Source organism: Schistocerca gregaria, chromosome X (assembly GCF_023897955.1).
Source record: "Schistocerca gregaria isolate iqSchGreg1 chromosome X, iqSchGreg1.2, whole genome shotgun sequence".
Classification (NCBI taxonomy): domain Eukaryota; kingdom Metazoa; phylum Arthropoda; class Insecta; order Orthoptera; family Acrididae; genus Schistocerca; species Schistocerca gregaria.
Window position 1 is genome coordinate 819,773,937 of NC_064931.1, and position 20,441 is coordinate 819,794,377.

The 20,441-nt window shown below is 41.4% G+C and overlaps 1 protein-coding gene across 7 annotated transcripts in view; it reads right to left on the minus strand.

Moving 5' to 3' along the window:
* LOC126297890 (uncharacterized) overlaps positions 1–16,000 on the minus strand; it is a 2,130,251-nt gene extending 2,114,251 nt beyond the window's left edge. For 5 of the 7 annotated variants that reach the window (XM_049989191.1, XM_049989197.1, XM_049989196.1 and 2 more), the window contains exon 1: positions 15,833–16,000. In XM_049989191.1, coding sequence (XP_049845148.1) covers positions 15,833–15,941 — 109 coding nt within the window. In that variant the 5' untranslated portion in view covers positions 15,942–16,000. The remainder of the gene's footprint in view (positions 1–15,832) is intronic. The other 2 variants (XM_049989195.1, XM_049989193.1) reach the window with 2 other exon arrangements.
* Between the last annotated feature and the right edge of the window lie 4,441 nt (positions 16,001–20,441).

Here is a 20,441-nt window from a genome sequence, read left to right on the forward strand (position 1 = left end):
CAATTACGGATAACTTAAATTGTAACGATCACAAATATAATTATGTGGGGAACGCTAACAAAAAACTGCTATTAATTGGCAAAACACTTAGAAGACGCAACAGATCTACTAAAGAGACTGCGTGCTCTGCTCTTGTCTGTCCTCGTCTTGAGTATTTCTATGCTGTATATGATCCGCATAAGATGGGATAGAGGGAAAAGTTCAATGAAGGGTAGCTCGTTTTGTATTATTGCGGAATAGAGGAGAGAGTGCCGTGGACATAATACGATAATTGGTCTGGCAAGCATTAAAACAAAGGAGTCTTTCGTTGCGGAAGGATCTTTTCACGAAATTTCAATCACCAACTTTCCCCTCCAGGTACGAAAATATTTCGTTGACCTATATAGAAAGGAATGATCATCATAATAAAATAAGAGAAATCAAAGCTATCAGCGAAAGATTTAAGTGTTCGTTTTCCCCTCGCGCTGTTCGAGAGTGAAACGGTGTGGAGAAATAACTTGAAAGTGGTTCGATGAACCCTCTGTAAGGCACTCAATTGTGAATTCCAGAGTAATCACGTATATGTAATGTCGTTTTACAACGTTTATTACAACAAATCTTCCTACTTTCCTTTTGTGTGTTCCTATAGTTCGGTAGCAATACATAAAATTTCATTTGATTGATTTATTCCTAATTCTGTTTTTATTTCACAGCTCGTATTCCTAAGACGTATGTTCAGCAATGCTTATCTGGTACTCTTCTCACAAGCTTATATTCCTCACATGTTCCTTTTTATACTTTTTTTTTTCGTTCGTTTGTTAGGTCTGTATGCAAAACATCATAGCCTTTATGTTGTAAAACATTTCTTTTACATTTTTCTGTTTGCTGTCGTTAAAACCCCGTTCATAGCGTTATGCTTTAATGCTTTACACATACTCCCCTACAACATACTTTAACAATTTCAATACTAAAATTAAGTACTTGTTCTTTGTATTTGTTAATCACTAAAATTTCCAGTCGACATATTATTTTTCCGCTTTCATACACGATATTTGAAACTTGTACCTCACAGCAAAATGTCCGAGCAGTGTTACGTTACAATAGAAATGCTAGAATAAGATCGCAAGTGGTTCCGGTATAATCCGTAGACATTTTGATTTGTCGCCAAACGAACCGTTTCTACACAATTTACGTTTTCTTCCGTCACGCTAAAGTGGCACAGCAGGTAATTTATTGAATGCCGAAAATGCGAGCATTACATTTTCAGGGATATGCTGCAAATAGGTTAGGGATATATCTCAGAAACAGGTATGATGTGACAAAATATGGATTTATTTCAGTCGGAAATATCCAGCGCTTTTCGTCGGCTTCTGTTCAAGATGGTTCAAATGGCTCTGAGCACTATGTGACTTAATATCTGAGGTCATCAGTCCCCTAGAACGTAGAACTACTTAAACCTAACTAACCTAAGGACATCACACACATCCATGCCCGAGGCAGGATTCGAACCTGCGACCGTAGCGGTCACGCGGCTCCAGACTGAAGCGCCCAGAACCGCACAGCCACTCCGGCCGGCCTCGGCTTCTGTTCCCCAAATTTGGCTAAGAGAGGTGTGTATTCTACCGACTCACCGCCAAGAAAAAATTGTACGTTACTACATTATGTGCTTGGAGCTGTTAACGATCCTTTACATGAACAGCAGGCGTAAGATTTGCACTGCGCAGAATCTCTGTGACAATTTTTCGTTTTTACCTCCATTAGCTGATTTGCTTTTCCTGAGGCAGCCTACAGCTCGAGGGAGCAAATATTTATAGCTTATTGTCGAGTGTCGCGGCCTTCCAGAGATGTTGCTCATATAACATACCTTTTCCACTCTCTAATTCCTGAACGACGACGTCCCCAGTCCCCATGCGCACCTCTTGTGATGACACACTCAGCTCCTGTTGTAAGCACTCTGATGCCCCACTCTGGATCCCCCTCGTTCCTCCTTACGTGACAAAATCGAACGCCACCGTCTCACCGAAGATAATGCGCTAGTAGATGGCAATTTTCGCCATGTTTATCCAGAGCTTTCGTCCAATTACAGAGTAATACCCATCACGTTTCCAAAAGGCCTTACACCACGTTTACTAGCTCCTGAAATTTTCAGAAGGACCTATAACAACCCCGATTCCCCAAATTGAAAATGTAATCTGCACAGTATTACTGCCTATCGCTGTGGATTTAATGTATTTTATCTCAAAGTTATTAGTCGGTTTTTGCACTCATCCAATGGAGCACATTATCTTTTGTTTCATTTGTTGCAAAGACCAATACAAAGTTTTTCTATTATCGTGCGTATGTGTATTGCAACAAGATGAAGATTTCTTACACGAAAATACTTTTGTTTGCTTTCTGATGTACAAGTTTTCCGAAAAAGTATTGAACTCGAGCAATATATGAAGAATACCTAACTACGCCTAAAATTTCGCTTTTGGTTGAGACTGTGTTGCTACTGACTGCCTAATCGCGTAAATAGTATGGATAAAAGCAGCAATTCGAATAACGTTTCTAGAAATTTTACACCCTGATTCCTACTTTCCATTACGAATCTAGCAATGACTCCTAGAAATACTACTTCTTGTATCGATATATCAATATTCTTGCCTGTAAAGGTGCATTTACATAATATGCTCCAAAAAGTAATTGCAAATTGTTTGATCCTTCTGAAATGGAATCGTTATATATTATTTAGATAGTTGCATAAGTAAACGACTCCGACAGATACTATGCCTTGTACGAACACAACAGAGTAATTGAAACTTCCTGATATATTAAAGTTGTGTGCCGGAACAGGACATGAATCTGATCTTGAACATAGTTTTAATTTGTGAGGAAGTTACAAAACAGCCTAAACTCCGTTACAAAATGAAATATTCATTCTGAAAACGAACTAGAGTGTCTGCATAGGCTGATTTACATAATATAATCGAACATCCTGTTTCACCATCTTTGCACATTTCTTTATTCTTCTCAGGTTAAATCATCATATATTAAGTAAATGAGATGATCATACTATCTCAGAATTTTAAACTTAAGAGTACTGTAGGCTTCCAACAATTATGTGTTTTGCTTTTCTAATTTGTGAGATAAGTAGGTTATCATGGACCACATACAAACTCTCTTCGTCTGGGAAGATAATAAGCAGTGTGTTAACACTAACATGCTGCTATGCTCACACTATTTCGACTGTTCGTCCGATGACACACAGAACAGCCGATGTCGGCAACCGACTACTTTAGTGGAATTGCTGAAGACTGTATCTTGTTCAAGGACTGTAATTCTTCATACTTGCATATTAGTTTAAAACAACAACAGAATTACAGGTAGATCCTTCTACCACGGCGAATGGAGCAGTTCAGTGAGATGTCGTCAAACGTAAAAGTGGCCGTCGGAATGACAATACAGCGGCACACAGTGGGCAATGCGTGTGACATAATCGCACATAATCGTTGGAACACTCCACATGCGAGATTGAGCAGGTGCGAGGTTCTCATACCACCGAGTTGAGAGTGTATTAGTAAAAATTACCTCCACCAGAGTCCAACAAGCCGGCCAGAGTGGCCGAGCGGTTCTAAGCGCTACAGTCTGGAACCGTGCGAATGCTACGTTCGCAGGTTCGAATCCTGCCTCGGGCATGGATGTGTGTGATGTCCTTAGGTTAGTTACGTTTAAGTAGTTCTACGTTCTAGGGGACTGATGACCTCAGATATTAAGTCCCATAGTGCTCAGAGCCATTTGAACCAAGAGTCCAACACCGTGGTTAAGAACACATTGTTGGTAGCGTCGAAGTCGAATGTCGCTGATGGTAAAAGCAATACACAGGCTAGAATGCAACATGTAACGCGAAAGTTCAGCCGTGGACAAGAGTTGGTGAACAACCACATCATTTCTGCGGAGTGCAGGAGCCGTTCCGTGCACACGGCACTTCTTGTATCACAGTCATTAACATAGGGCCAACAAGAACGCCGCTGTATCCTCGACACATAGATAAAGTTCACCTGAACCGATCATTCGTGATACACTTTAGCACCTGCCATGGGCAAAGTACAAGTACGTCAAAGTATGTAAGTAAGGCATGAACCCACTGTGCAAAAACAGGACCGTTCATTCGAGTATTGATCACCAAGTATGTCTTCCGTCGTGTCTCACCAGCGAAAGATGCAGGAACTACCGTCTGATCGTATGCATGAGTTTGTTCGCTTACAGCACCATGGACGATCAGCACTTACAATGTGTCATCTCATCACCACCACATGTGTCACAATGAGTTTTAAGGAACAGCACACATATATGAGAGTCTTTTGTTGAGCCTAAAGTCTCTCGACGTCGGTCCTCTTCTTGAATATTTGTGTCGATACGTGGAGTCCGTGCCACGATGCGTGGCCACCATAATCAGAATTGCTACATGCATATTATCTCAAAATCTCTCTGACTCTGCGTATCACTGAACAAAACACTTGCCCTTCCTTTGAAGCCCTCAGGCACATCACCTTTGAAACTTCCACATAATTCACAGAAGAATCGCAGAAATGAAATGGTCTAGATTTACACCAATACGACTGCGAAGTGAATGGCAAAGGGTTCTCGTATGATAATTCCACTTCATTTCCCCATAAATTGTTACATACTGGTGTTTTCATCTGCAATCCACCGACACTGTAGTCATACGATACCACGTTTTCGCATTTTGTGAAGTGCACCACTTTAAATTTCTGAACAGTTAAAGCAAGTGGTCAATCTTTGCACCACATCTATATCTACATACATACTCCACAATCCACTATACGGTGCTTGGCGGAGGGTACCTCGTACCACAACTAGCATCTTCTCTCCCTGTTCCACTACCAAACAGACTGAGGGAAAAATGACTGCCTATATGCCTCTGTACGAGCCCTAATCTCTCTTATCTTATCTTTGTGGTCTTTCCGCGAAATATAAGTTGGCAGCAGTTAAATTTTACTGCAGTCAGCCTCAACTGCCGGTTCTCTAAATTTCCTCAGTAGCGATTCTCGAAAAGAACGCCTCTTCCCTCCAGAGACTCCCACCCGAGTTCTTGAAGCATTTCCGTAACACTCGCGTGATGATCAAACCTGCCAGTAACAAACCTAAGAGCCCGCCTCTGAATTGCTTCTATGTCCTCCCTCAATCCGACCTGTTAGGGTTCCCAAACGCTCGAGCAGTACTCAAGAATAGGTCGTATTAGTGTTTTATAAGCGGTCTCCTTTACAGATGAACCACATCTTCCCAAAATTAATACCAATGAACCGAAGACGACTATCCGCCTTCCCCACAACTGCCATTACATGCTTGTCCCACTTCATAGCGCTCTGCAATGTTATGCCCAAATATTTAATCGACGTGATTGTGTCAAGCGCTACACTACTAATGGAGTACTCAAACATTAAGGGATTCTTTGTCCTATTCATCTGCATTAATTTACATTTATCTATATTTAGAGTTAGCTGCCATTCTTTACACCAATCACAAATCCTGTCCAAGTCTTCTTGTATCCTCCTACAGTCACTCAACGACGACACCTTCCCGTACACCACAGTATCGTCAACAACAGCGGCACATTGCTATCCACCCTATCCAAAAGATCATTTATGTAGATAGAAAACAACAGCGAACATACCACACTTCCCTGGGGCACTCCAGATGATACTCTCACGTCCGATGAACACTCACCATCGAGGACAACGTACTGGGTTCTAATACTTAAGAAGTCTTCGAGCCACTCACATATTTGGGAACCAATCCCATATGCTCGTATCTTAGTTCGGAGTCTGCAGTGGGGCACCGAGTCAAACGCTTTCCGGAAGTCAAGGAATATGGCATCCGTCTGATACCCTTCATCCATGTTTCGCAAGATATCATGTGAAAAAAGGGCGAGTTGCGTTTCGCAGGAGCGATGCTTTCTATAGCCGTGCTGATGCGTGGACAGCAACTTCTCTGTCTCAAGGAGATTCATTATATTCGAACTGAGAATATGTTCGAGAATCCTGCAACAAACCGATGTTAAGGATATTGGTCTGTAATTTTGAGGATCCGTCCTTCTACCCCTCTTATGTACAGACGTCACCTGCACTTTTTTCCAGTCGCTCGGGACTTTACGTTGGGCAAGAGATTCGCGATAAATGCAAGCTGGGTAAGGAGCCAATGCAGTAGTGTACTCTCTGTGAAACCGAATTGGAATCCCATCAGAACATGGCGATTTATTTATTTTCAACCCATTCAGCTGCTTCACAATCCCAGGGATGTCTGTCACTATGTCCTCCATACGGGAATCTGTACAACACTCAAACGGCGGTATGTCTGTACGATCCTCCTGCGTGAAAGATTTTTCGAATTCTAAATTTAAAATTTCAGCTTTCGTTTTGCTGTCTTCCGTTGCCAGACCAGACTGATCAGTGAGTGACTGGATGGAAGCCTTCGACCCGCTTACCGATTTTACGTAAGACCAGAATTTCATTGGGTTTTCAGCAAGATCTGCCTGTATATTTGTGCAGGTTTCTTCTGTTAATACTTCATTAAAGAAACTGTATCATCAGCAAAAAGTCTGTTACCTTAATATTTCCTGCTAGGCCATTAATATACAAGACGAACAGCAAGATTCACAACCCATTTCACTGGGGCATACCTGAAATTACCTCTACGTCTGTCGAAGACTCTGCAACCAAGAAAAAATGTTGCGTCGTCCTTAGCAACGAGTCCTCCATCCAGTCATAAATTTTGTTCGATATCCAGTATGATTGTACGTTCTTAATAAGCTGTGAAGTTATACTGAATGAAATGCGTTTCGGAATTCGAGAAATGCAGCTTCCTCCTGATTTCCTTTATCCATTCTTCCAGAATGTCAGGGGAGAAAATCACTTACTGGGGTTCGCATGGCCAATAGTTTTTTTCGTAATGTATGTTAGGTGTCATATCGGTAATTTTGTTCGAGAGACCTCACTAAGTTGAGAACAGAAGACCAGAATGTATCCTAATGTGTCTGTGATATTAAACAGTAATTAAGTGTATCACTTTTACTACCCTCGTTGTAGATGTGTGTGACTTATTGTTTCTTCTAACCACTGGTCACCGTTTTTTGTTCAAAGAATCTGCACTACATACACTGACGGAAAAAAATCCCAACACCAAAAAATAGTTAACGTAGAGTAATGAAATTTCGGAAATGCATTTGTCTAGGTAACATATTTAAGTGATTGACTTCGGAAGACCACAGGTTAGTACAAGAGCGAGAAAAGCCATTGCAAATGTGAAATGCTGGTACCTTAATAACCGATGTAACCGCCAGAATGCTGAATGCCGGCAAGCAGATGCGGATGCGTTGTGCTGTACTGGTGCCGGATATCAGTCTGTGGGATGGAGTTGCATGCAGCTCTCCAGTTGTCAAATTACACGCGCTTACAGTGTCCGTTTTGCTGGCTCGCCTACGCTTCTGATGCTTCAGATTCCATCAAATTGTTACTATAATTGCGTCTACACACCATAACAAGCGTCCGTCATTTGGTTTCATGCCTATTACGTTACATCGTTGTCAGGCTGGAGTCGAGTACAATACGTTCGCGGCAAATCTGATGAAGCTCAAGTTTCTTCTCGATTCTGGAGTCCGTTAACAAGACAGTCAATTGTGCACATTTGCGTATGGAAGAAGAAATCTGATAGAATTTAACATTTAGAAAACAGCAGCAATCGATTACTGTTCTTTTCTCCATAACATATTTTCGACGATCGCTGCTCACAAGGGGGACATATGGTTTACAATCTGATTTAACATTTATCTTCCGCGTACTTAGGTAGAAAACAGCTAAACAGACGCTATCCTAAAATCAATGAGACGGTGCAGTGGTTAAAAAATGGTTCAAATTGCTCTAAGCACTTAAGGGACTTAACATCTCAGGTCATCAGTCCCCTAGAACTTAGAACTACTTACACCTAACTAACCTAAGGACATCACACACATCCATGCCCGAGGCAGGATTCGATCCTGCGACCGTAGCGATCGCGCGGTTCCAGACTGAAGTGCCTAGAACCGCTCGGCCACTCAGGTCGGCAGTGGTTAAAACAATGAACTCGTTTTCTGAGATAGCAGAATTCAAATTTACGTCCAGACGTCCTCCTTTAGATTCTCCACAGATCATTCCGAGTTCGATTCTATCAGACCATCCTTGACCTTTCTTGTGCTAGAATGTCTATGTATGGCTCTCTCCTGCTTCACAAACATCACACAGCTCCCCTCTGTTATTTTCTAGACTAACACTCCAAAAAAAAGATTGGGAAAATGTCATACCCGAAGCCTGAGTGTTATTTCCAGGGTCCGGTTTCGAGTGCTGTATCGGCATAAAATTTTAATGGCAGCAAGTTTCTCAACAACTAACAACCCAAATTAGTGAGACGGTTAATTTACATGGCATATTCAATCATATGTGGCAGGTGTTTATCTCTACATCCCGATTTCAATTCCCAGAAGACTATGCTAGATTTTCCCGGTGTTGTCTGTAGTGAGGCACCTCCTGCTTCACAAATATCACTTGGACCCTCCTGCGTCATTCACCGGACTAGTATCCCAGAAAGAGGATGCCATCTTTTGTAATGTGTTGTATGAATTTCAAGCATTTCCTGTAGTTCCATCACGTGGATGTTATTAAAGCGCACCGGGTCATGACAGGAACCTACAACTTTTTTGTGTTTAGCTTACGGAGATTCGCACGCAAACATGGAAAACTATGAACAGTTCAATGGACAAGGTAACACCTTTATCGTTGTAACAGTGGAAAGACGGTTGCTCGTAATAACTCCAAACGTTCGTACATCACACTTTGAAGGTTCTAATATATATTTCAGTAGAAACATTCCATGATTCCATTGGAGTAACACTAGCAAATTTAGTGGGAAAGTGAATGAAGATCATTTCTAGACAACGTTTCGTAGAATTGATATTCCGGAATGTAAGGATGGAAGAAGAGAATTTAATGTCTGAGACCGAGGTGAATTTAGAGAGAACCCTGTTTTTTGTCGGAGGATAACCGATTTGAGGACAGCCCAAAAACACTGAAACAGGAGAGTCGCGCGAAAAATTTAACCGCGTTCTTCACTAATACGAATCCAGTGTCTTTATTTGTAAGTTAAGCAATCAGTTTGACTGTTCACGTGGCTGAGCTGACACAATGTTTCATGCTAAAGGCAAATATCACAGACGGAGTCCTGAACCAAGCACACAATATTCATCATCAAACGAACTTCATTTTACCGCACATTGCTACAGAGTGAAAGATTTATTTTGTATTTGAACGAAATAAAGTCCATTGTATTCAAATCCGTATAATGAATAGATGAAGCACAGTCGTCTCCCAAACTGCTCTATTGTTTGCCTCAAACAGCCCAGAAGGACATGCAAGCTTTGTCGTATTTACTTGTCCGATTCGTTTCGACTTCTGATTTCCGACTACAACAACGCTCCCATCTCATCTAGGATAACGATGCGCAGACGGTCACAGCTGACTCAGTGGGTTAAATGTTTCTGCTGCAACGACAGCAGTTTATCATTATATTCTCACGGTTGTATCGTTTTAACGCCCTTCACGATTGTGATGGCAGTGTAATGAGAAGTTGCGATAAGTACCAGTCATTAAATACTTCATTCGATGTTTAATATTAGCTGAAAAGCACTGAAACCAAATGTTTAAAAATTGCATATCAAATCAATAACAAAGTAATACTAAACTTAAAAGTAACTAAAATGACTCAAGGCACTCAAGCAGTAGCTGTTAGCAAATAGAAAGTGTATAGACCGGTAGAAAATAGATAATTATGCATTAATAATGTGTGAACTAATCGAGCCAGCAAGAAATTTAGTCGACAGTTGTCCACACAGAAACATGAAAATAACTAGGTCTTTGCGATTGTAAAAGTATGCGTGAAATACGTTAAGAAGAGCTTGAGTATTTGAAGCCTTGCCTATTATCGTTTGATCATGGCTAGAAATGCGAATGGTACGTTGCATACTGCACAATAGCTGCAGAAAATCATTGAATTTACTCTACGTTCTAGAAGCCAAGTTTCCGCGTTACGCATCAAAGAGAAAGAGAACATTCACTTTACTGTTCAATGGTGTAGTGAAGAATAAAATAGTTAACATTCACGAGGGCCATGGCAGTGATTCCTCGTGGGCTATCAGTACCCTATCAATCCAGTAACGAGAGATCTGTTTACCAAATGACGGCAATTATTCATGAAGCAATAAGACTTCTGTCCCATAAAGGTAGCGTGTAGATTTCAGTTGTCCGGTTGAAGGAACTACACAATGCATTTATAAACAGCTGTCCTGCTGTACAAGAAGTTAATGACTAAATTATTCAAGAGCCTTCTACTTCTCTGTTAATGAAGTTATTTCTTAAAAAGAGAGAGAGAAAGAGAGAGAGAGGGAGAGAGAGAGAAACATATAAAGGAGCTGCGATAAGTAATAGTACACATAAACATTATTCACAAATGAGACTCTTATTAATTTGCTTGGTAGCTTTCAGTTCAACTTTTTTTTATTACGAACTTAATGAAATCGGTACAAATAACATGTTATAACCTAACGTTTCATGCTTTTTTTTATTTCGATATAAGTCTATGATCAGTTCTATGCTATTATCAGGCAGTTCGCAATATTCTTTCTAAAACTGACACGGTTAAGAGGGTGCAGTGGTTAAGTTAATGGTCTCGTATACGGGGAGGCCGTCCTTCATATCCCAGTCCAGCCGTACTGCTTTTGGTTCTCCGTGCATTCCCTAAATATCTTCGGGTGGAATCTGGGATGTGTACGTATGCAATCACAGGTTCATTTCCTTTCACGTCCATGACTACTTCAAATGACCTCGATCTTGACGGGACCTTAAACTTTTCACCCCTCCAACATTGATGCACACATATAATTTCCTTTATTTTTCTTTTTGAAAGGGATGATCAGCCTACACGCTTCTTACCGACCGTAGGGGCAATACGTTCGGCTCGCGTTCGGGAGGAGGGCTGTTCAAACCCAATCTGGAGACACGGCTCAATGTTTTTCCCATCCTACCCTAGTCAGAGCTTGTGTTCCATCTGTAATGACCACATCGTCGACTGGACGTTAAATCTCAATCTTTTTTTGCAGTTCTCTCTTCAACCGTTATACGAAAATACACTTGACCTTGACGTGTGTCAATGTTTTGTTTATGTCTTTGAGGCGTAATTGGGAGCTGCAGTCATGGACTGTGCGGCTGGTCCCGGCGGAGGTTCGAGTCCTCCCTCGGACATGGATGTGTGTGTTTGTCCTTAGGATAGTTTCGGTTAAGTAGAGTGTAAGCTTAGGGACTGATGACCTTAGCAGTTAAGTCCCATAAGATTTCCCACACATTTGAACATTTCGTAATTGGGAGCTCGACCGGAACACTATTGCCTCTTAGAGGATAGTTAACGTGTTCACTTTCAAATTGTCACGTACTATAGACAGAGAAATGGAGAATTCATTCGTTTCTGTTGCTGATCATTCGTTTACTAGTGTATCTATTGTCACGTTCGCCACTGCCAGCGCCACAAGCTCTATTTCTGGTTTTCTCCTCGATTATGATGTTACACAAGTATCATCTAAGCAGTCAAAATACCTTTGGCTGTCCCTGTAAGGCCATAGTTCGCCATTCAGCTCCTGCACACTCTCGCCTTCATTTTGTATATTCTCAGAGAAGACAATGACGCCTCCGACATCAATGCTGGAACCCACGTACGTGATGTGTGGAGCGCCTTTTGCCTTGAATGGCGACTGGCCTTCATTGCAAAATTTAGAATTAACGACATCTATTTAAATCTATTTATAGGCGCGATCTTAACGAATCCTGCGCAACAGTGTGAAAAACACAGATTAATAATATAAGTAATGTACATCAGCTTAAGTTTTATATTGATCGATATAACTTTTTAAAATATTTTGATTGCTTTTGTTCTATGTGTATGCTTCCCACACATTTAAGTAAAATCAGAAACGAAATGAGCTTCATAGAGTCTTCCATTTTATTTTGTACTATAGTTGTCAAAGGAAAAGTATCCTTGCCTTATTCTTCCTGCCGAAGAGTTCTTTTCCGATATTCGCTGAGTGAAATGGATAGAAGGAAGACAACGTAATTAACAGATAGTTCATGCGATTGGCTCTGTCATTATTCTCTGTAGCCGCTATAGTTACTGTAGACCTGTTTTTAGTGTTATATGTCCTTTACTATACCCTAAAATCAACTACCAAAGAAACTAGATAACTATCATGTCCTTTTCATCTGTCTGTATTCCTTGATGTGCAAACGAAGAATAGAGGCACATCCCCATTGTTATTTCATGTGGTATATACTAAAATGACTCAGAACGTTTAGCCCTCAAGGAAGGGTAAAAGCACTTTTCTTTATATCCATTAAAAGACGCAGACAAAATTGGATCGATATATCCAACTTGTCCTGAAATGTTTTGAATGGTTTGGTGATGCCTTCAGCTGCTATTCCCTTTATTCCATGTACGATTGTACAATTTCGGCCTTAGGCCATTTTCAAGTGTTTAAAAAAGATTCTTTTGTGGTATATTATGCAGTGTACGTCCTTGCTGCGATGACTGAATGTAAATGTCATAAAATAAATTAGAAAAAGTTTTTCGCTATTTTATAATTTATTTTATGACAGTTACATGCAGTCATAGGAGCAAGGACGCACATGGTATAATACACCACTAAAGAATCGTCCATAAAATACTTGAAAATACTCTTAGGCCGAAATTATACAATCGAACATGAAATAAAGAGAATTGCAGCTGAAGGCATTACAAAATCATTAAAGAAAGTTCTTCGCAGCTTCAGACTGAAAAATTATTGTCCTGAAATGCTTTCCAGAATTGTGAAGGGTATAAGACAAAGAGAAAGCATATAGAAATCATACCGTTTAATGATTCTGCAGTTATTTAACCGTCAAATTTCATGTAGCAAGTGACCTTTCAACGGTAGTGGCATTAGTAGAAAGTGACAACTATCTGGAGTTTGAACATCTGGAAATCCTTTATTGTTTTTTTTCATATTTAGTGGCGTTCGTAAACTAATTTTCATGGGAATTCTCGATAACAGTTGCAAAATACTTTCACTGATGCGGTGAAAAATCCTGAATTTCTATCACGTGTTCTTTTATTTAGCTTTCACTTTTCTGTAGCTGGTGAAAATGATTTCTATGAGGTATACAGATAGTTTAATAAAATTGTTTACACTGAAAGATACCATCAAACCGACAACGAAGTCATTAGAGACTGACCACAAACTCACACTGTGCAAGAAAACGAGCGCATCCCTTTTCAAAGAAACTTCATGACATTCGCCACGGGAAACCAAAACATGAATGGCCGAAAGCAGGTCCACTGCCTTAACTACTGCGCCACCTCGTTTAAACAGATCTGAATGACAGAACTGTTCTTCGGAATAAAGGTGGTATGCAAAGCGTACTCCCTGACGAGGTCGTTAAAGATGGAGTAGAACCGCAGCTGTGGAAGAATAGAGAGGAAATTCACGCTTCTGCAATGGACTGCATAGTTTTGTGGTTTATTTATCAACTGTAGTAAAGTTTTAACCGGTGCAAGAGAAAATTTCGCCTCCAATTAGCACAAACTAGACGATAACTTGAACACCCATTCGAGTCCAGTGGTTCAAACTGCATCGCATCTCTCAATGAACCCGTTCTTATAATATGGAACTGATGAAGACACGAATGGACATTGTAGATCACGATTTCTAGAGTATTTAAGCGGATAAAAAGTATCTAATAAAAACTAACGATAATTTTAAGATACATGCATAGTAAACACTATATCCTACGCATTTCATTAATTGTTTGGGACAGTAATTATGTGTCATTATTGTTTGATTAATGTGTAGTACGCTCTCTTCTCGACAAGTTTATAACTGTCAGTTTTGAAGCAACAGCTTTATCATCTACTCCACACACACACACACACACACACACACACACTCATCAACAGAAAATTTAATTTTTTTCATTGTACTGTACGTGCTTGATAGATTTTCTCAATTTATTTCGATAATGTTACAGACTCAAGAAAGATATATGTTTCTTCTTCTTAATTTTGTCTGTTTCCTACTCCTCCTAAACACACTGTGAGAAACAAGTCTGCATGAAAAGACGTAAACTCAAAAACCATACGTGTATACTAGGTAGTGAGAACTACGGAAAAGGGAATAACCGTCGTAGTTTATTTATTTATGGTGATACCGTATTTCACTATTTCATAGTCGCACCATCATATTTTGCCAGCAAGGAAGAATGAAAAAATTGACATGTCCCTTTCATCTTTCTGCATTCCACACCATTCAATCGAAGAGAGATAACATTTTCTCAATGACCAGTTCTCCTCTTCTCAGCAGTACAGGAAAGTGAACGTATAGCTGTAAAATGGAATTTTTTAATCCTAAGAGAAAGCATAAAACCTATTGTTTATATTCGATAAAGAAACACAGGAGGAAGAGTAGTTCTAACAGATATACTATGCACTGAATAGATTGTAGTAGTACTTTCGACACAGAAAGTTTTAGGTAACTCAAAACAGTAGATTAATGTTTCGTTGTGAGCACCTCCTACTAATCATGAAGAAAATTTAGCTTTCAATTAAGCTGCCAATGTTTCACAAGATATGTTGCTTAAAAGTAATAAAAGAAGCGGATAGAAGGTCGTACTTCATGAATATAACACACTGCTAATATTTGGAAACCGCTATAACGTATTTACTGTCGCCTACTTTGCGGTAGACGTCGTTACGCGCTACAGACGAACGTCTTGCTTCAGTCACGCTTCCGTCTCACTGCAAGATTCGCTCGTTGTTTTATAATTTCGTCCCTACTAGGTAGCCACGATTGCACTTGCATGCATCAGTATTAACAAAAGGTAGTTAGTTTTCAGTGTGGCTCGCAAGTGAAGAGGAAGTTATAAATAGTAGCCCAGCTCCCACTGGGCCACGCAAATAATCAGCTTACACACACACACACACACACACACACTCAAAACACTATCAAAAACTCCATTGTTTAAACTGCATTGCAATCTGCGTACCTGCGGTTCCCTATTGTTTCCTTCGAAACGCGGAGCCGGAGAATATATACCAGGGCCAGGTAATTTTTTTCCCTCTTTTTCGCCCGCGAGCGTCAGCAATACTTGGGCGCCGTACAACGGTGGCGGGTCACACGTGCCAACTAGCAGCTCACCGGCGCCAAGAAGCAAGCGTCGCACTTGTGGAGCAACTGACCGCGATAGCGCCCCAGCGCCACATTCTCTACCTCATTATTTTACACAAATTCGGTGATTACTCCCACGTACCAATATTATTGTATGGATGGAACAAAAGTAAACGACCTGTATACTCGCTTTATTCCACGTGAGTTTACGTATTGCTCTACATTCCCCGTGGCCGTTAACGCAATAACAATAAAATTTTTGCTGTCACTTTTTTTACGTACAGTGTCTGACTCTCAAAATTGAAGCTAAATAGTGTCCCTCTTCTACGAGACAGGTGAAAGTTCATTTGTAAATTATCGGGATGAAATAAGGTACGACAATTCAATACCTCCGCTGGAATTATTACGGTTTAGTCCGCATTGTATTGACAGTGGAGCTCTCAGAGCGAGAAAATGTTACTTGTGCCAGCCCGCGAGTTTCAGTAGTGTAACACTAAGTTTCGTGAAGCAAAAAATTGCAAAAATTGGAAAAGGTGAAGATAAATGCTAAGAGAAAAGAAAAGTGTAGACAAAATGGTTCACCTGTGAGAAGGCTTCGGTGGTGCGGGCAGAGCAGCCCGTGGTGGCGCGGTTCGGTGACGATGCCGAGCGTGAGATCCACGACTTCTTCAGCCGGGAAGATGACGTACATTCTCCGGGCGCTGCACCATGGTGGCGGTGTGTGGCCGCCTGCGCCGCCGCCTGCCTTCTGGCTGCGCACGTGCCCGCCCGCCGCCGCCCCCCACCGCCGCGACGCCAGCCCCTCCGCCGCCGCCGCCGCCCCCCACCGCCGCGACGCCGCCCCCTCCGCCGCCGCCGCCGGCCCCCACCGCCGCGGCGCCGCCCCCACCACAGCGGCGCGCCGCCTCCCGCTGCCGACGCCGACGCAGCCGCCGCCGAGCCACTCACTTCGGAAGAGCTGACATGTGACCGACACCAGTAGTCAGCGGAGAACGTTTCCTTTCTACCCTACACACTGGTGTCAACGGACTGTGACATCCACGTCTTAAGCTATAGAGTGCGTGGACAATATATAAGGTATCGATGGCATTTGTAGCCTGGTCCCTTCAATCACCACAAACCAACCAACCGACAAAATGTAAACAAATGATGTACGTGGCTGTAAGCGACAGCCCCACCTATAGCTTGCCACACACTGTTAGGATCGTACTGATGCAAAATAGCAAAGCGAATGCATTTAATTATTTTAGTTGCAAACAGGGCCTACAGAAGAAAAATATTTTCCGATGACATCATAATTCTAGCACAGACGACAAAGGACTTGGAAGATCCCAGTCTTCAAGAAGGGTCGTCGAGCAGATGCGCAAAACTATAGACCTATATCTCCGACGTCAATCTGTTGTAGAATTTTAGAACATGTTTTTTGCTCGAGTATCATGTCGTTTTTGGAAACCCAGAATCTACTCTGTAGGAATCACCATGGATTCCGGAAACAGCGATCGTGTGAGACCCAAATCGCTTTATTTGTTCACGAGACCCAGAAAATATTAGATACAGGCTCCCAGGTAGATGCTATTTTCCTTGACTTCCGGAAGGCGTTCGATACAGTTCCGCACTGTCGCCTGATAAACAAAGTGAGAGCCTACGGAATATCAGACCAGCTGTGTGGCTGGATAGAAGAGTTTTTAGCAAACAGAACACAGCATGTTGTTATCAGTGGAGAGACGTCTACAGACGTTAAAGTAACCTCTGGCGTGCCACAGGGGAGTGTTATGAGACCATTGCTATTCACAACATATATAAATGACCTAGTAGATAGTGTCGGAAGTTCCATGCGGCTTTTCGCGGATGATGCTGTAGTATACAGAGAAGTTGCACCATTAGAAAATTGCAGCGAAATGCAGGAAGATCTGCAGCGGATAGGCACTTGTTGTAGGGAGTGGCAACTGACCCTTAACATACACAAATTTAATGTATTAAAAATACATAGAAAGAAGGATCCTTTATTGTACGATTATATGATAGTGGAACAAACACTGGTAGCAGTTACTTCTGTAAAATATCTAAGAGTATGCGTGCGGAACGATTTGAAGTGGAATGATCATATAAAATTAATTGTTGGTAAGGCGGGTACCAGGTTAAGATTCATTGGGAGACTCCTTAGAAAATGTAGTCCATCAACAAAGGAGGTGGCTTACAAAACACTCGTTCGACCTATACTTGAGTGTTGCTCATCAGTGTGGGATCCGTACCAGGTCGAGTTGACGGAGGAGATAGAGAAGATCCAAAGAAGAGCGGCGCGTTTCATCACAGGGTTATTTGGTAACCGTGATAGCGTTACGGAGATATTTAGCAAACTCAAGTGTCAGACTCTGCAAGAGAGGCGCTCTGCATCGCGCTGTAGCTTGCTCGCCAGGTTTCGAGAGGGTGCGTTTCTGGATGAGGTATCGAATATATTGCTTCCCCCTACTTATATCTCCCGAGGAGATCACGAATGTAAAATTAGAGAGATTCGAGCGCGCACGGAGGCTTTCAGACAGTCGTTCTTCCCGCGAACCATACGCGACTGGAACAGAAAAGGGAGGTAATGACAGTGGCACGTAAAGTGCCCTCCGCCATACACCGTTGGGTGGCTTGCGGAGTATAAATGTAGATGTAGATGTAGATGTAGATCAGATGAACGCAGAAGATTGCATCCTTAAAAGGGATTATGTGATGAATATCAACAAAATTAAAATAAAAGGAGCGGGACGTAGTCGAATTAAATCGGGTGATGCAGAGGGAACTAGAGTACGAAGTAAGATACTAAAAGTAGTGTATGGGTTTTGCTGAATGGGCAGAAAAATAACTAACGAAGTCAGAACTAAAGAGTATATAAAATGTAGACTAAAAATAACAAGAAAATATTCTCTTTATTTGAAATATGTTAATATCGAGTACAAAATGAAGTGGTAGGGAGTCTTTTGAAGATGTTTCTCTGAAATTTGGTCTTGTGAAAAAGTGAAACGTGGACGATAAACAGTTCAGATAAGAATTTAATTGAAACTTTTGATATGTGGTGCTACAGAAGAGGGCTGAAGATTAGAGTGGCAGACGGCGGGATTAGCCGAGCGGTCTGGGTCCTGCAGCCATAGACTGTGCGGCTGACCCCAGCGGAGGTTCGAGACCTACCTCGGGCATGGATGTGTGTGTTTGTCCTTAGGATAATTTAGGTTAAGTAGTGTATAAGCTTAGGGACTGATGACCTTAGCAGTTAAGTCCCATAAGATTTCGCACACATATGAATATTTTTAGAGTGGCAGACTGGGTAACTAACGAAAAGGTACTGAACTAAATTGGGGGAAAATGGAATCTATGGCACAGCTTGAATAAAGGAATAATCGGGTGAGAGAACACATCCAGTAGCTTCAAGGAATTGTCAGTTTTGTAATAGAGGGAAGTTTTTGCGTGTATGTGTGTGTGGGGGGAGGAGGAGAGGGGAGGGGGGAGTAAAAATTGAAGAGGAGGAGGCCAAGGCTTGACTATGTTAAGCAGTTTCAAATAGATGTAGGTTGCAGTACTTACGCAGACATGAAAAGGCTTCGCAGCATACTCTAGTGTGCAGAGCTGCATGAAAGCCCTCTTTGAACTGAAGGCCACGACAAAATTATTATGATCGCATAGCTTAAAACAGTTTGGACCCAAGGTCCTTTTTCAGACTGTGTTTATCTAATCACAAGATTAAATTTGTCGACAGAAGTTGTCTCTTTCTACATATTCTGTCTGCAAACTATGATTCTTGTTTTCTTCTGTTACTCAAAATGCACTTAACATATGTTAAGACGTAAGAATATTGTCATCAAAACGTAAGTTTTGGTTGTGAACCAGTTATATGGCAAATAACGATCTAATCTCAAGGTTACGGTGTAAGCTGATACCACACCCACGTCTCTAGGCCAATTGTGTGTAGTAAATTATAAATAAGTATGTAACCTGATACTAGTCTCGTGTCAAGAAAAGATTCTCCCTTCCGCCGCCCACACCTGTAGACCAATTGTATCACATAAAAATGGCGGGAAAATGAAGTTCACCCGTCCTCTGTACTAGTACAGGTCACCCTTTCCCCACTGATCTAGGTCAATATGATAACTTAGAAATCGTGAGAAAACAAATTCCCCTCTCCCAATCCTTCTCACCCCTTTCCTCTTTAGAGCAAATTTATGAGCCAGCAGAAATCAGACTCTCGATTGAATAAACAGAATAAGAAAAGGGCCACATTCGAATGTAAGAATTATTACATCCATCTTTCTCATTATTATTCATTGACTAATATATTTTATGGGATTTTACTGATGAGTCTTTTTTATTTTAAGAGCGCAGCGCCTACGTAGTGCTGTGTAGCGGGAATCAGCACTATCTGTTACGTTGGAGCAGGACTTGCACGTGTTCGAGTTTCTATTTTCCACACTACCGCAGCATCCTCCGATTTATCGAATCAGTCGCTCGAATATCCTACACCACAGCAGCGGCAGCACACAACTGAATGGTGGGCTGAAAAAACGAAGCCGGTGTATAGACCCCAGCAGCAACAGTTTAGAGACGGGTTAGCAGAATTTTCTCAACCCGCTGAGCAGCAGTTAAGTGGCTCCAGTATACTGCTCTTCGTCAATACTTGTCATGTGACTGTCAAGACTGTGCCAAGGTGGATACACCAGTTCCCTATAGGTCACTGAAGTTATGCATCGTTGGTTGTGGGCAGGACATTGACCAAGTCAGGGTACACAATGCACTGTAGTCAATATTCCCGTTGCCTTTAAGGCAAAGGGGATAGGAGGGGTGGTGGCGTAAAGACGCGAATAACCAGTCTTTGTGCCAATGTTTTATTTATTTGTTTATTTACAAGTCAAGTTCAGTAGGACTAAATTGAGGAGCAAATCCCCAATGTAATGGAAGCTTCACTACTTGAAATTACAACATAAAAGTAATAACAGATAATAATAAATGTTAACGAACACGAAAAAAGTCAGTCCATAAGTTTAAGTACACACAGTCAACAATACCACAAGAATCAGCTTAATTTTTCAAGGAACTCCTCGACAGAATAGAAGGAGTGACCCATGAGGAAGCTCTTCAGTTCCGATTTGGAAGAGCGTGAATTACTGCTAAGGTTTTTGAAATCGAGTGGTAGCTTATTGAAAATGGATGCAGCAGT